Source organism: Chiloscyllium plagiosum, chromosome 28 (genome assembly GCF_004010195.1).
Source record: "Chiloscyllium plagiosum isolate BGI_BamShark_2017 chromosome 28, ASM401019v2, whole genome shotgun sequence".
NCBI classification, from domain to species: Eukaryota; Metazoa; Chordata; class Chondrichthyes; order Orectolobiformes; family Hemiscylliidae; genus Chiloscyllium; species Chiloscyllium plagiosum.
In genome coordinates, this window is record NC_057737.1 from 25759120 (window position 1) to 25776439 (window position 17320).

Consider the following 17320-nt stretch of genomic DNA (forward strand, 5'->3'; position numbering starts at 1 on the left):
CAGCCATCGCTTCCTACTTGCTATCAGATCTGAAGAAGAGGCACCGGACTTGAAATTTAACTATTTTTACTCCACAGGTGCTGCCAGACCTGTTTTGCCATAAATTTCTCTTTGTTACTATTGTATATTGGTTTCTATGTCACTTTTCTTTCTTTCTTCAGGTTGCACTATCAGAAGCATAAATCACCTTCATTACTGGAAATGGACAGGTTGTAGCATTTGCACGTTGAACCCAAAATAATGGGTATTGACACTTTGATTCCAGTGTCCTGCAAAGTTGGTTTATTCCAACCAAAGACATTTTAAGTGCCTGTATTTACTTTGTACATATTTGTAATAATATATCCAAAACCAGTCTGTCAATGCACTTGTGCCACATGCTAACTGCGATTTTTTTTTTAGAAAAAGTTAAAGACAAAAAAGTTTGCTACCTACCCAGTCTGGATGTATAGAAAGAAGGTTCATGAAAATTAACCATGATTTCCGAAGCATTTTTTCTCTGTCAAAGAATTTTGAACTCTTGATGCTTTGAGTTGCAAAAATACTTTTAGAAAAACAGTAAGGTGTATCAAATGTGTAAATAATGTGTTGGAAATATGTGCTGTAGTGGTATATGCTGCATTTCTGACACCAATGATCTGTTAAGTATTTGAAGTTAATGTGTATATGTAGTTCAGCACAATTATTATCTCTTGTTAATGCTTGACAGAAAAGGCATTAAACCTTTGGAACATTGAAGAAGACAAATGTATATTATAATGCATTTCAGTACCGCTTGAGCTTGTAGGAAATGGAGACAGAATTCATTGTGTGATTTACTATACCGCTGTCCAGCAAAATTGCTTGCTTAGAATTGCCAGTGTTGGCTGTATTATATGTATGGCTTGCTGGAATACTGTACACAATTTCTTTTGCTTTATTTCTTTCTTATGCACCTAAGCCTATCTCCCATCTTACCCACCCCAACCATTTCCTCAATCAGACTGTATTTGCATGTATTGTATTGTGTGCAAACTGGTCCACAAAATTGCCTTAATAACCTCCATTATTCTACTGGCCTTATTTTTGTCTTTTCTTGTTTGTTAGCCATTGCAAATTGTTTCAAATAATACCCCCTTCACAGCTTATTTTGTTGAATTCACATTGTTTGTAATGTTTGTTAAACGAAAGGAATTCAAAGCTATCATAAAAGAACTTAAAAAGAAAGATTCAGCACTTTGCTCCCTAAAGAGTAAAGTGGTCCATATGATCTCAATGCCAGGATGTTGCTTTGGTGCACTTTAAATATTCAAAAAAAATTGATAAAATTGATCAGAGGTCTCAATTTCAAACTACATTTATTATTCTGTGTTTCTGTGGAGTAAAATTCATTTTTACTCCGTTCTTCGATCCCTTTCCAGTTAATTAATTTTTTGTAATGAACCTTATTTATTAAATTGAACCAGATTGAAGCAAAGCTTCTGACAATGCGCTGGTAACTATGGATCCAAACAATGGTGAAAAGCAGTGAAGAATGTGGAAGAAAATCTGTTTTTGTATACTTTGAATATTACACTTTTACTTCCCCAAGCAGCTTTATTTTAATATTTACATGACAACTAAGAATTTGAGTTTGGAAAATGAAATGTATTTCATTTTTGCCAAACAGACTTTCAGTTAAGCATGTGATTGGCTGTACTGGTGCTCAAGTATGCTGAGATCAAATAGTTTATAGCCTGAAGTTTGTGTTTTTTACTCCTTCCTGATTCAGTTCAAAGCCATTTCAGTACTGCAAATAAAACATGCAGTGCAAAATAGGCTTGATTTAAAATGTAGTACAGGTCTGTCAGCCCAAATTGGAATTACAACTTGTTGCAGTTTCTGGCTGGTATATTAAATATTCCATAGCATACATGTGCATCTGTGGAAATCGCTTATTTTCCACCCCTGTCTCCTGATTTGAATGTGGAGATGTATTGATTATGAGCTATTGCATAAACTGAGATTGCCTCTGTAAATGTGATTTTTAACCATAGTCATGTTGCCTCCAATCTCAGTTCATTTGCAAAGTGCCTGAGCACTGTTAGAATGCCCCATAGTTTGTTTAGAAAGGGAAATCTTTTTGTGTCTTGTGTTGCTTGTTGTCTTGTTGCATGATTGTAATCATAGCACATTATTTTATGACAATCTCTGGTTTCTGGAGTTTCTGTGCTTTTTGGTAAAAATTTGCATATGCTTTTGCTGAATAAAAGGATCCAATGATTATGTGTCGTATTTACCTTAATTAGAACTATATTGTTGATCTATATCGAACAGCTTCTGAATTTGTCTGTATTTCATTACTTTGGGTAATAAGCACGTGCAATCTATTTGCACCAATAATAACAATTGTAACCTTGTGTATCTTTGGAGGACTGTTCATAGATATGGCACATCATGGTTTTTAAAAATTCAGGAGTACTACTTGAAGAAACAGAGTTTTCACTGCTTGCCAAAGTCAGTGCATATGTACAATACTATTGAATTTCATAATGAAATCAATTTTTAAATTTCAACAACTGCAGAATATTAATTTCAGTAATTTTATTATCTGTGCAAATCTGGCTATCCATTTCTACTTTGGACTTGACACAAAACAGTCTTCACCTCAAAAGTTAATTCTTAACTTTGGCCTGTTGATTGACTAGTACAGTTGAATAGCTAGTGTATTAAGAGGTACATAGCTGTCCAGTTTTCAAACAGCATAAACTTGATTGAAAACTGCAAGCAATGGTTAAAATTTCAAAAGTGATAAACCTGACCCCAACACATCACTTCCTCACGTTGGATTTCATTGGAGGATAATGAATTTAGAATCATCTGCTTTCCAGGCACCAATCACACCTTTTAAATGTTTTTAGTGAGCTAGTGTGCCTCATATTACTTGTGTTCCCCACAATGCTGGCTAACTAGGCTTCTTGAACTTCAGGAAGTCTGATAGCAGATGGAAGTTGAAAATGGCTGGATGAAACTGATGAGTGACTTTTCTGCGATGCTTGTAGACCTAGAATTACAGTATTGCCTCTACTCCATCTCTAACCTCCAAGTCCCAGCAAACTCGCATCCAACTTACCCATCCCTAACCCCCGTCTTCCTGATGAATTCCATCTAAACGGCATCCAGTCAATCACCCCCACTTTCCACACATCAGGTACAAACTTGCCCTTCGTCCTGGCTGCTTAAGCTTAGTAAAGCAATCTGCATTTCAAGCTGCTGAAACTTAACCTGTTCACCTCCCATTCTACAATTAATACTGCGCTACTGTCTCTTCCCATCCTTTGTGATTTGTTACCATCCAAATCTTAAAAAGCCTAGTTCAGATTATGTTTCCACTATGCTTCAGTGATAGCTTTTGCTTTCCTTCCATTTCACCTCCATGAATCAACAGGTATCTGCAGGGTGTAAATCCAATTTGTAAACTACTTGTTTTAACTTAAGTCTAATTTTGGAATTAACAAAAGTTAATCCTCATGCTTCGGAATGTTGTCAGTGCAATCTTTGCATTCAAAAGTTAACTAATAATGCTATGACTTGGAGGTGCAGGTGTTGGACTGGGGTGGACAAAGTTAAAAATCCCACAACAACAGGTTTATTTGGAAGCACTAGTTTTCGGAGCACTGCTCCATCATCAGGTGGTTGTAGGGATTAAGATCATGCTCACAGAATTTACAGCCAAAGGAGTCCAGTGTCATGGAGATGTGATGCTGTAAACAATCTTAGATTAAAACTTTCATCTTTTATAATGGGATATGCTGGTTTCTGTTCTTTGATACGTAAATCCCAGGACTACTATTAAATTACATTCTCAAGATTGCTTTTTAAACAATAGGTGTGAAGTATGTCTGTATCGCAGTGCTATGTCAGACTGATAAATTCTATAGTTTGAGTTTTACATGGATTCATGCAGTTTTGGGCAAAATAAAATGTAATTCTGCAAAAACAAATTCACCCCATAAGCTTATGTGTGCACACATAGGAGCGACAGATCGAGTGTATGTGAGAGAGATGGGGTATGTGTGAGAGGGTGCATGTGTCAGTGAGGTTGCAGGGGGGTGTACGTGTGCATATGAGGGAGAATCTGCATAGGTCTGTGCGCGAGAGAGTGTATTGTGCAGTGGGGTTACCTGTAGTGTGACATGAATCCAAGGTCCCAGTTGAGGCCATTCTCATGAGTGCCAAATTTTGCCATCATCCTCCGCTCAGTCACCGTGTTGCTGCTTGTGCCAAAGTCCTCCTTTGGAGGATGGTCACCTGAAGATCCGAGGCCGAATGTCCCAGACTGCTGCAGTGTTCCCTGACTGGGAGGGAACACTCTTGCCTAGTGATTGTTGTGCGGTGTCCACTCATCCATTGTTGTAGCATCTGCTCGGTCTCACCAATGCACCATGCCTCAGGGTATCCTTGCCGCAGTGTGTGTGACAGACCACGTTAGCCGAGCCACATGAGTACTCGCCGCATACATGGTGTTGCCCGAGTCGATACTCTGACACGTCTTACAGCCGATCGACTACACCATGATCTTTGCAGCTTGCAATGCATCGATGAGGATGAGCACCTCACCAAGACCTTCCCCACACTTCCACTTTTCTCCTTTAAACAGCCACCCAACCTCAAACCGATCATTTTTATAGCAAACTATTCGGCTTTCAGGACAGCGCCATACAACCTTGTCACGGTGGATGCTGCAAGACATGTCAGCGTTGACACAGATACCACCATTACGTGTGGGGACACCTCCCACTGTATACTTGTGTGACTCGGCCAACATTGTTTATCTCATACGTTGCAGGCAAGGATGCCCTGAGGCATGGTACATTGGCAAGACCAAGCAGAGGCTACGGCAACGGATGAATGGACACCGCACAACAATCAACAGAGAGGAGTGTTCCCTCCCAGTTGGAGAACACTTCAGCGGACCAGGACATTTGACCTCGGACCTTCGGGTGACAATCCTCCAAGGCAGACCTCAGGATGGGCAACAACGAAAAGTGGCTGAGCAGAGGCTGATAGCCAAGTTCGGTACCCATGGGGATAGCCTCAACTGAGACTTTGTGTTCACGTCACACGACAGGTGACCCCAATGCACTACATGACACACACTCCTACAGTCTCAAACAATCACTCAGACCCGCTCTCATACGCTCACACATGCATTCCCACACCTGCCGCACAGACACACCCTCTCACAGACTTCTACCCCTTTACACTCTTACACGTACATACGTTCTCTCAAGACATTCATGTAAGATCTGTAAATCCGTTTTTTAGAAATAGAATCAGTCTGAACATTGTGGCACAGACATACACATAGGGCACCTCACACCTTCAATGTGTTATCTAGGCCGATGTGATACAAATTGTTAAAGTTCACTTGAGAATGTAACTTTAAAAAAGTTCTGTGATTTACATATGAAAGAACTGAAACCAATATGTTAATTCTAAAAAAAATGAGTTCACAAACAATCCAGGTCTTTTTCAATATATGATTTCAGTTACATCACACTGTAAACTTTTACTGTAATTTCTGTCTTATGATCTTATACTCCACAAACACCTGATGAAGGAGCAGCGCTCCAAAAGCTAGTGCTTCCAAATAAACCTGTTGGACGATAACCTGGTGTTGTGTGATTTATAACTTTGTACACCCCTGTCTAACACCGGCATCCCCAAATCATACACAGAATAATGATCTATTGGTTATAATCTCTTAAGCTTGTCAACTCTTGGATAACAGGGAATCAGTCTTATTTTAGAGTGACTTGTTATTTTAACAGTTCTAATGATATTCCCTAATTTGATTATTTGTGAAGCATGAGACTGATGTTAATTAGCTGATTGAAGATGGTTTACTGTAAATAGATGGGAAGAATATGTAAATAAGTTATTTTGATGGATGAGTTCAATCAACCTAATACAAATTGGGAAAATTTGAGTAGAGTAGGAGTTGGTAATCATAAGGCAAAAGTTATTTAGGAACCACTAACAGCTGCTACCTAATTGTTTTTCTTCCTTGGAGTCATTTTGAAATGCTAAATCATGGATAGTAAATGGAAGTCATGCTACCCATTTTGAGGTCAACCATGATCAACACAAGACCATAGGGAAAAGCCAGATAGGAAAGGTGCACTTTTTCCTTTTAGCTTGTCCCTTGTGGTTTTAATGACTAAATCTCACCGAGTGTCCTACCCACTAAGAGCATATGTTTTCTTTTGGGAGAAGCAAGCAAAAAACTCATGGACAACTCTACAGAAAACATGCAAATGCCAGTTCAAAATTGGATACAGTATTTTAATTGAGGCTCAGCAATGATGAAATGGCATTTTTTATGTTGAACAGTTATGTGATGTGTAGCCCAGCATCTCAATTGCTTTAAATGCAGCTTCATTGAAAATATGTAAACTTTGATACCCAAATCATTTTTTCTTTGTCATAAGTTCTGATTCTTGTATGATACATGCACTATGCAATTAGTGTTATTCCCACTCATGTTTAACATTGCATTTCTGGAAGTTAAAACCCATTTTGGAAACATTGGCTAAATATTTTAACATCCCCAAATTTGCCAGCAGTACTTTGGTCTTTATCTGCCAACTTGTGCCTCATTCTCTCATGATTTACATTTAAATCCTAATAAAGATGATGAACATTAGAGGCACTGATTACTGGTATCCTGTCTCTAAATAGATTCACATTGACAAGACTTTCTGCTGATAGACATGTTTAATTCTTAATTGTAGAAGTTACCAACTTCTTTCTCAAGATTCTAGGTTATAGATTAACCAATTGTGAGTTACCTAATTGAAGACTCTGATAGTTCAGGCGGGTGGTGTCTAATTCACCATCCTAGACACTATTCTAATCAAGTTTACATTTGAAAAGTTGTATGGAGTTCTCTAACTCAACTGACTAATTGCCTTCCATAGTCTTGTGGGCATTTTGATACTTTTACTATATATGTTTAAGATTTAAAAATAACATTTTGAAATGTTCTGAAGTTATTTTTGGTGCAATGGCATTTTCATGTTAATGTATTATGATATACTGCAGTTTAGTTTTGGAAGTCTGTTAGCATAACCTCTATGCACTACACCTTCCCTGTCCTCTTCAATGTGGAAGAGCATTGCAGAACCATGCCAAGGCCTACACAGGACAGAATCCTCCTTCCTTACAGATAATTGGTGTTAGGTAAGCTGGCTTACAATTCAACTAGGAGAAGGCGAGAACTGCAGATGCTGGAGAACAGGTTCCTGATGAAGGGTTCTTGCCCGAAACATTGATTCTCCTGCTTCTAGATGCAGTCTGAACTGCTATGCTTTTCCAGCACCACAGTCTTGACTCTCGCTTACAATTCAAGGTCATTGCAAACATCAGTTTGCCACTGCTAAAACATTCAGGCTATTGAAACAAAATGATATGTGCATCAGTGTTTTCAATTTGTGATCAGATGCTTTTTGGGTTATGGAAGAGCAGTAATACCTAACTGGGGGAGCTACAGCAGAAACTTCCAACTGTTAGTTTCTGTTTGAGTGGAATATATTAAAGGTTTTATTTTTGTTTAAAAATGTTTACTACCCCATCTGATTTTGTATGCTAAAATTAATCACATCTTGTTTCATAAACATATCCATATCCGGGGAAATACCATTATATTGCATAAAACGCCATGACTAGTTTGAGTTAATGGTGTGGATTGACTCATAGAAGTATGGTATTGTTGCCATCACAGAAACATGGTTGAGGGAAAGGTTGGACTGGCAACTTCACGTTCTGGTTTATAGGATCTTTAGGCAAGACAGGAGGGTGTAAAAAGGGTGGTGTGCAGCATTATTAAGGAGCGGATTACAGCAATAAGGAAACATGATAGCTTGGAAGGGTCCTCAAATGAGGCTTTGAGGATAGAACTTAGCAGTGTTAAGGAGGCAGCTACTTCATTAGGAGTATTATAGGCCCCCAAAAAGCAGGAATTTGAGCAAATCTGTAGGCAGTTCAGAGATGTCCAGGATGAATTGCATCCTCGGCTGCTGTGGGAGGCAAGGCAGGAACTTGCAGGGGCTCTGACACAAATTTTGAATTCCTCTCTGGCCACGTGGAATGTGCCAGAGGATTGAAGGATGATTAATGTGGTTCCACTTTTTAAGAAGGGTGGTAGCGATGAACCAGGAAATTACAGACTGGTGAGTCTCTTGTCAGTGGTGGCGAAACTATTGGAGAAAATTCTGAAGATGTGAATTAATACTCCCTTGGAATGGTATAAGTTAATTAGGGACAGTCAGCATAGCATTATCAGAGGGAGGTCATGCCTAACAAATTTGTTAGAATTTTTTGAACGTGTGATCGTGTGTGGATGAAGGAAATTCAGTTGATGTAGTTTATATGGAATTTAGCAAAGCTTTTGACAAGGTCCCATATGGGAAAATGATTTGCAAAGGTTAAAACACGGAATTCAGGGAAACTGGCATAGTATAGGACACCAAGGTAATGTAAAGGCTGTTTGAGTGACTGGACACCAGTATCTAGTGGTGTACCACAGGATTATTACTGGGACTCTGACATAAATGATATAGATGACAACGGAGTGGTGTTAACCCAATTTGCAGATGACACCAAGGCTGGTAGAGTGTTTAATAATGAAGAAAATGGTTGCAGATTACAGAAAGATATAAATAGGTTGGTAAGATTTGTAGACCAGTGGCTGATGGTATTTAATCCTGATATGTATGATCACACACATTTAAGAAGAGACAAGATAAGGGAGTATTTAAGGAATGGCAAAATACTGTGTAGTGTAGAAGAACAGAGGGATCTTGGGATAATTATTCATAGGCATTCCTGATGAAGGGCTTGATTCCTGAACTGGCTGAATTATTCAGCCAGTTTGTTAATTGGTACCTTTTCTTTTAGTGAGGACTGATTTCTAAATTGCCTGATCCACATAGTCAATGTGTTTCAGGTGTAACTCAGTTCTCATTAGGGGATTGTTGTTTCACTGGCCGGTTACAGCCTGTATGTTACTCTTTTCTCCTTTACTTTGAGAAAAGGACAATGTTGATCTTGTGGGAAAATACATCTTACCAGATGAGCTGTTCCTTTGGGAAGGCCTGGACCTGGGACTGGGCCTCTAAAGACTGAAACCTGTTTTTGTGTGCTGGGAGGTGAGCACTTGCTGTATCCTGGAGTTTGGGAGAAGACCCTGCCTTTGGGAGTGGACCACACCACTGAGTTAACTACACCTTCACAATGTACTGTGTTCCTGTGAGTGGGCCTGGTTCTCCAAAGCTGGGCCAGGACTCCATGGAGACTGAACACCTGTGTGCTGTGGGGTGTACATTTGCTGCCTTCAGTTGTGGACTCTGTTTTTAGCAGTGGACCGCATTTCTGACAATGCACTTTTTATACTGAAGTAGACTCTGTTCCTGGGAATGGACTCTTTATTTTGATGAGAACTGTTTATGGTTATGGACTCTGTGTACCAGAAAGGACTCTGTTTGTTAGTAATTGACTGTCTTGTTGCTTGTTGGGTTATCACCTGCACTGTCTTGTGTCCCTGAATCTGGCAGACCTTTCTGTGAGCTGGGAGGCTCATAAGTCATCCTGAAAGCTGTCACCCTGAGAGCTGGAGTTTGGATTGGCCACCCCAATGCTGGCTGCCCCGAGCACCAGAAGTTGGTTAGACCGTTCTGAGAAGAGGTGATTGGGATGGGCTGTCCTAGAGGTGATTGGAAGGTGTGTCAGAGCTGCCGAGATTCATAGTGCATAGGGGCAGGCTGAGGTCCGGAAGGCTCGCAGGCTGCCCTGTGCACTGTCGTCCCAGGGAAGGGGACGGTCTATTCAAGAGATGGCCAGAAAGTGTCCAGGCAGTCCACAGGCCGGATGGCACATCGCAGTGGGCAAGAACCTGATGGTACTTGGGGCAGACCGAGAGCTGGAAGGCGGGTAGGCTGTCCTCAGCGCTATCACCCCAGGCAGGTACTGGGGCGGGCTGTTCTAAAGGTGGCCGGAAGGTGGGAAGGGCGGTTAGGGAAGCCGGAAGATGGGTAAGCCATCCTGATCACTGTCGTCCTGAGGGGGGGTGGGGAAGCAGGACGGGCTGTCTTAGAGGTGGCCGGAAGGTGTGTCAGGGTGGACCGAGAGCTGGAAGGGATGTAGGGGCGGGCTGCCTTGGAGTGGCCAGAAGGTGGAAGGGATGGTGGCTTGCTGGGGATCTGTATTATGTGCACTGGTTTTTATGTAATTGGACCATCTTTTATATACAAATGTCATTGTTACTGTTTTGTAATGATTGAAACTGGGACTTGAGGTTTGTCCTTATTTCCCTGAAAGCTGGTTGAATGTCAAGGTTTGGGGCCTGGCTTTGCCATTCCTCCCTTGTAAAATTGCTGTTTTGCTGTATACAGCTGTTAACTTTAATTGTTTTGTAAACTGTGTATTGTTTAATGAAATCTTAAAAAAACACAGGAGATTTAGAATCCCTCGGTTTTGGGGCCTGACTCTGAGCTGGCTGGGTCACAGTGTATACAGCTGCTGTTGGTTCCTGTTTATTTTGGGTAATCTGATTCCTAAACTGACGACTGAATTATATAGCCAGTTTGTTAACTGGTATTCCTTTTTAATTGAGGGCTGATTTTTAAACTACCTAATCTTCACAGTCAATATGTTTCAGGTGTAACTCAGTTCTCATTAAGGAACTAAGCAAAAATGAGGATTGCAGATGATGGAAATCAGAGTCTAGATTAGAGTGGTGCTGGAAAAGCGGAGCAGGAATATCGATGTTTCAGGCAAAAGCCCTTAGAGAAATGTTATTTCACTGGCTGGTTACAGCCTGTGTGTTAGTCCTTTTCTCAATAAAAGGAGAAAAGAGCAAGTTGATTTTGTGGCAGGGCTTAGTCCTTACACTCTAGTTTTCTCTTTTGAGTCTGTTTTCACTTTTTTGGTGTTTGGACTGAGCCCTTGTGAGAGAATACATTGTTCTAGATGAACCGGTCCTGTATGGGTAGACCTGTCCCTGTGTGGGTGACTAGGTCTCTGTAAAGACTGAACACTTGTGTGTGTTCTGGCAGGTGAGTATTTGCTGCATCCTAGAGTTTAGGAGTGGACCAAACCCCTGTGAGGTAACTGCACCTTCACAAAGTACTGTTTCTGTGAGTGGGCCTGGTTCTCTGTGGATAAACCAGGCCTCCATGGTGACTGAACATCTTTGTGTATGCTGTTGGATGTGTATTTGCTGCCTTCAGGAGTGGACTCTGCCTCTGGTTATGGACTCTATCTTTGACAATACATTCTGCATACTGGAGTGGACTTTGTTCCTGGGAATGGACTCTGTTTTATGAGAAAGGACTCTGTTTGCTGGTACTTGACTCTGTCTTGTTGGCTTTATCACCTGCACTGTCTTGTGTGTCCCTCAGTCTGGCAGGCCTTACTCTGAGCTGGGGAGACCTGGGTCGTTCCGAGAGCTGGAGGATGGGTAGGCCATCCTGTAAACCAGAAGGTGGGTCGGCTGCCCGATACCAATTGTCCTGACAGCTGGAAGGTAGATAGGCCATTCTGAGCGCTGTTATACCGAGAAGGGGTAATCAGGACAGGCTGTCCTAGAGGTGGTCGGAAAGTGTCAGAGCTGCTGAGAGCCAGAAAGTACGTCGGGGCAGGCTGACATGCAGAAGGCTTGTGGGCTGTCCTGTGCACCATCGTTCCAGTTTGCTGGGTTGCCGGTGGTGTTTATGCATTGTTTTATTGTTTGATTTATCGGACCATCTGTATGTGATTGTGTTTACTGTTTCCTTCTTGATTGATGTAAGTTGGGATTAGAGGTTTGTCCTTGTTTCCCTGTGAACTGGTTGTATGGTGGGGTTGGGGGTCTGGCTTTGCTGCCCCTTTCCTCTGTAAATTGCTTTTTTTTTTGTATACAGCTGTTAATGTTTAACTGTTTGTAATTCGTATTAGTTGATAAAATATTATAACTGGGGGAAAAAAAGTAAACAGGAGTGTCCACGGTTATGTTGGAACCTGTGTGTCATTGGAGAGGGAACGTGTGGTATCCACCAATGCTCCTGATGCCTTTAGGGAGAGGTGGGCACTGTGGGTGGGTGAAGGGGCTTGCTAGGAGTGATTTATTCCACCCTCCAAGTCTATTTGGATCTTATCATCACCCGTTACTGTTTTTTATCGACATAAGCATTGCCCCAATTGGGCTTTGCTTGTCACTGGTTCCCTGGCCACATGGGAGTTTTCCTGATGGAAATATTGAATTGATTTTTTTGCATAGGGTGTCTTCACTGAGCACTGCACGTATGCATACATAAATGTGATGTGGGGGGGAAAAAAACGCAGTACTGCTGTGTAGCAGTAGTGTAGGAGAAAGAAGAAAAGAAAAACAAATGATGAGGTTAAAATGACTGGCAGAGGCATGTGATTTTGGTTTAATCCTAAGTGAGATCCTGAGACACCATTTGGTATGTGGGATTAATGATGTGACCATGCAAAAGTGCCCACTAGCTGAAGCCCAACTGGATTTTAAATAGACACTACAATTGGTTTTACCAATCAAAATAAATGTCTGGTCATGGTCACCTAGTTCTAATGAAGGTCGATACCAGCACAGTTGTCTGTGATTCCAGAACCAGTCATTATGAAAACTCACTCTGATCTCCAATCCTTGAGCTTGACTAAGACCTTGGCTAGGCAGAGAACCTATACCGGGGAACCTCCTACAGATTAAGGGTACAACTCAGTTCCAGTCTGTCATGAGAAACAGCTGGTTTAGTTACCACTGATTGTAATAAAAGGCCTGGGGATCAACTTTGGGGTGAAATTGGTTGAGAAAGATTCACCTAGATTCTACATTTCTTGATTAGGTATCCACTCAGGCAGCCATTTTCTAATTAAATACCTGGAAGCTTTTCAGGAAGGTCTAGGTACTACTTTAGGTGTTGACCAGAAAGCAATTCTGCAAGGCCTGCCCAATGCCATTTGCCTTACGTGTAAAAGTAGAGGATGAAATTAGGAGGCTAGAAAGTGCAGGTGTCATCAAACCAGCACAGTTTGTAGAACGGGCAGCACCAATTGTGAAACCTGTGGGGTCGGTTCATCTTTGTGGGGATTTCAAGCAAACAGTAAACTGTTTTTTTGCAGCTGGATAAGTACCCAATCCCTTGCAAAAAGGACTTAGATGCAAAACCGGCAGGGTGCCTGTCCTTCACAAAGCTGCACATGAGCAATGTGCACCTGCAATTGCAATTAGGTAGGGGTTCCTAGCAGTATGCTACCATTAATCCCCTCTCCCCTTATGGGTATTGTGATATTGCTCACAGCCTGAAAGGTTGGTGGAGGCAGAAACTCTCAACATTTTAAATGAAAATGTTTAGAGTTACAACATTTAAAACACATTTGGATAGATATGTGAATAGGAAAGGTTTAGAAGAATATGGACCACGTTGGCAAATGGGACTAATTCAGTTTGGGAAACTTGGTCAGCATGGATGAATTGGACCCAATGGCCTGTTTCCAAGTTGTATGTATTTGAAGTTCCAGTATGGACCAAGAGCTAAAGAGATTAAGTTGAAGAATTTGGCTGACATAGCCATGTTGGGTTGAAGAGCTGCCTTCTGATTTGTAAACTTGCCAATTCTCTTCTGACAGTGGCTTCCAGATCTATTGTTTCTAGCACCTAGGACAATGACAGCAAACACATTGGAACGAATACAGTCTGCAAGTTCCTGTTGCCATCCTGCCTTGGGAGATATCGTTCTTCCTTCATCAATACAGAATAAAAACATAGAAAGCTCTCCTTTTTAACCCCTACGGGTGGATAACAAGAAGGCAACTCCACACCACCATTTCAAGGGCTCCCAAGCGAGGCTCACATCATAATAAATGCATGTATATGAAACAAGAAAAAAGATATAATAGGATGGAGCAAAGTGAGATTTTCTTGAATATTTAGCCTTAAACTATCCTTGGGAACAATGTGCTTCTCACCTACTCTGTCTAGATTAGAGTGTACAAAGTTAAAAATCACATAAAACCAGGTTATAGTCCAACAGGTTTAATTGGAAGCACACTAGCTTTCGGAGCGACGCTCCTTCAGGTGATTGTTTAGATTAGAGTTGTGGGATATAAATGAATTAATGTTATTTCTGCAAGTATAAATTCTGATACAGAATAGGAAAGAGTGGTGCAGGAAAAGTACAGCAGGTCAGGCAGCATCCGAGGAGCAGGAAAATCGACGTTTTCGGGTAAAAGCCCTTCATCAGGAATCTCGGGTAGGTCTAGAGCACCTGCAATGAGGGGCAGCTGCTGTTCCTGGATGGCCTGAAAGGGGCGGAGCTCCGTGACAAAGCTGCCACCAGGTGGCGCGCGAGGGCCACGGAGAAGCGCCGCCAGCCAACACTCTGCAAAGATCTAGTTCCTTCAAGTTCGGGGGTGGGGGTGTCGGCAAGGGGCATCTTAATGCAATGTATTTTACATTGCAGCTGCATAATATTATTATTATTATTATTCTAACGCTTTTCCCCCTACTTTGAATCCTTTTCGTTGCTCCACACCTCATTCCCAAATAACAGCTATTTTGTTTTCCCAAATAATCACTTTATTCAGAGCAATATAAAAGCGCAGCCTCTGAACCGTTTGCAATTTATTGGCCGTCCATCTGTGCTTTTTAAAACAAAAAAAAAGAGGGAAAATTGCAATAATGGAGAGAGAGAGAGAGCAGAGTACGCCCTGTGAAGGAGGATGGAAAGTTTGGCACTGGCCAGAGAGACGTCTCGAGAGGTGGTAGGACAGGTCGGTGAAGGTGGAGCCTCATCAGACATCACCCTCCCTTTTTTTTTCTTTCGCCCCCAAAACAATAAAAGACTGAGCTCGAAACCATTAATCCGGCTGTTGTGATCGCCGGTACTGGGAAGGGGAAAGTGTGTGTGTGTGTGTGCGCGCTGCCCGGGAAAGGAGACGTCTCATCGCGGGGTGACAGTGCACCCCATCCCCCAGCGGCGGTAAGTCCACTACCTCCTGCCGGACGATGTTACTCGGTATTACTTTATTGATGTCCCCCCCTCCCCCTCCCCTGTGCAATGCTGATGAGGCTGACCTCCCTGAACGCTTCAGGAAGAAGTTGCTGCCGCCGCTGAGCTGTCACTTTTATCCCAGTCTCCCTGAGCCAAGGCCTGGACGATGGAGTTTGCAGTTTTGTTTTTGTTCTGTTCTGTTCGGTTCCACCACCCAATCTCTTTTCCAAGAGAGTTAAATCCGGAAGGGTTTTCGGGGTGGAGGTTCCTGCTTTCTCCCCGGGGACTCTATCTCCTGCATAAACTTTCTAATCTCATATCCTGCTTTGAATGGAGTTGACATCTTTTTCTCTATTAGTGCAACCTTGTGAGTACATTGTGTACCTGTTTTGCAGGGAGCACCTGAACATTTATTCCTAACCTGGCTGCTGTCCCCTTTTCACTTCAGACTCCACTGCTTGTGTTGTTTGGAAATTTCCGAGTTCAATGTTCGTATTTCCGGACCGATTTGTTTAGTTTCCGTTTTACTGTCCGCTCGTTTTCACAGTATCTGTACAAATCTTGTGTTTATCCCATACTAGTTCTCCGTATTATTTCTCCCATACTAGTTAAATGATATTAATACAGAATTAGTTTAAAAAAACAAAACCACGTTTACGAAATTAGAACTTCAGGATTTATCAGCAAAACTATTAGGAAGTTTTAGCAGCGACTTGTTCTGTAAAAGTGATTCAGGTTGTCAATCCGTTTCAGTATGTAAAACTGACACATGTCAAAACGTGCCCTGTTTCTATGTCAAAGCTACTGCATTATTCGTTAGGTTGATGCCAAGGTTCATGGTTAGAATTATTTTGTTGGTTCTAGTGAAATCGCAACTGTGGAGGTTATTTGTTCCCATTTCAGTAACTCAATCAGCTGTAACAAAGCTTCCTCACTCACTATGAATTAGCCCAACAAGTATGTTAGTGCAATACACAAACCTCACTGATGAGAAAATTGAAGTTCATCCCAAACTCAGTGCACATCTAGACATGGGCATCAATGTCCCAGTCCCATGTAACCATTCTGAAGCACTAACTCTGGTTTGTCCCCACAGATGCTGATAAATGTGCTAGTTTTTCCAGCAATTTTAGTTTTTGTTCCATACCAACCCTGTTTTCCATTATAAAAATAGAAATTGCTGGAAAAGCTCAGCACACTTGGCAGCATCTGTGGAGGGAAATCAGATTTAATGTTTTGGGTCGAATTAGCCTTCTTCAGAACCTGTTTTCTGTTTTAATTTTGGAAGCTTTCTGTTTCACTGTTATCATTGTAATGAAATATGTATCTTTGAGTTGAATCTTTTTCAGTGACCCAGATGACTTGGTCCTCTCAAAAAAAACTGCACAAGTGAATTGTACTGTGTTGTTTGGATAGCTTCAAACCTTCTTAGTAAGAGAAATGTGGTGCTGCCTGCTATGAAGAATTTCTAACTTCTATTCCATCTGTCTATATAAACACGTCTATATTTGAGGTTCATAATGAATATATAAAATTTACAGCGCACAAACTGGCCACAATGCCTAATAGATCAATGCAGTTCCACATGAACTTTCCTATAATTCTCGTGAAAAGACCTGCTATCGTTTAACCCTTGTGTTTATTTAGTTTCTCCTTAGATGCATGCATGATACTCAATTAATCTTTATGATACCAAATTCCCTACTCGAACCACTGTCCCAAGAAAAAAACATTCCTTGTGAATTCCCTATTGGATTCATGAGTGAAATGTCATCACTTTCAGAAATGGGTGGTGAGAATTGTATTAACCTACATAAACCGGTATCATGTCAGAAGTCACACGACACCAGGTTATAGTCCAACAGGTTTATTTGAAATCTCACAAGCTTTTGAGTTGCAGTCTCTTTGTCAGGTGCAGTGAGAGAGCAGGGTACACAGTCAGAGTTTATGGGCAGAGAGATCAGAAGATCATTCAACTGAGTGCAGTGTCAGATAATAAGTCTCTGCAGGTGGCCAAGAATGTCAGATGATGTGTTAATTGATCTCTCCACTTACAAACTCTGTGTCTGTGTGCCCTGCTCTCTCACTGAACCTGAGGAAGGGGCTGCACTCCGAAAGCTTGTGTGATTTCAAATAAACCTGTTGGACTATAATCTAGTGTCTTGCGACTTCTGACTTTGCCCACCCAAGTCCAACACTGGTACCTTCACAATCTGGTATGATAGTATGGAAGTGTGTCTGAACCTTTCCTTACTCCTTCTCTATTCCACAGTTCCTGTTAAGAGTTGAAATATGTATCACTGTAA

The 17320-nt window shown here is 41.4% G+C and overlaps 2 protein-coding genes across 7 annotated transcripts in view; both read left to right on the plus strand.

Moving 5' to 3' along the window:
• tmem248 (transmembrane protein 248) overlaps nucleotides 1-2242 on the plus strand; it is a 39865-nt gene extending 37623 nt beyond the window's left edge. For both annotated transcript variants that reach the window (XM_043718542.1, XM_043718543.1), the window contains exon 7: nucleotides 162-2242. Coding sequence is in view for 1 of the 2 variants with exons in the window: in XM_043718543.1 (XP_043574478.1) it covers nucleotides 162-182 (21 nt within the window). In the remaining variant the exon portion in view is untranslated. The remainder of the gene's footprint in view (nucleotides 1-161) is intronic.
• Nucleotides 2243-14727: 12485 nt separating this feature from the next.
• The window catches only part of LOC122564062 (rab effector Noc2-like), a 169378-nt gene continuing 166785 nt past the window's right edge, over nucleotides 14728-17320 (plus strand). For 2 of the 5 annotated variants that reach the window (XM_043718548.1, XM_043718549.1), the window contains exon 1: nucleotides 14737-15002. The gene's annotated coding sequence lies outside the window, so the exon portion shown is untranslated. Of the gene's footprint in view, nucleotides 15003-17320 lie in introns of all 5 variants that reach the window. The other 3 variants (XM_043718552.1, XM_043718550.1, XM_043718551.1) reach the window with 3 other exon arrangements.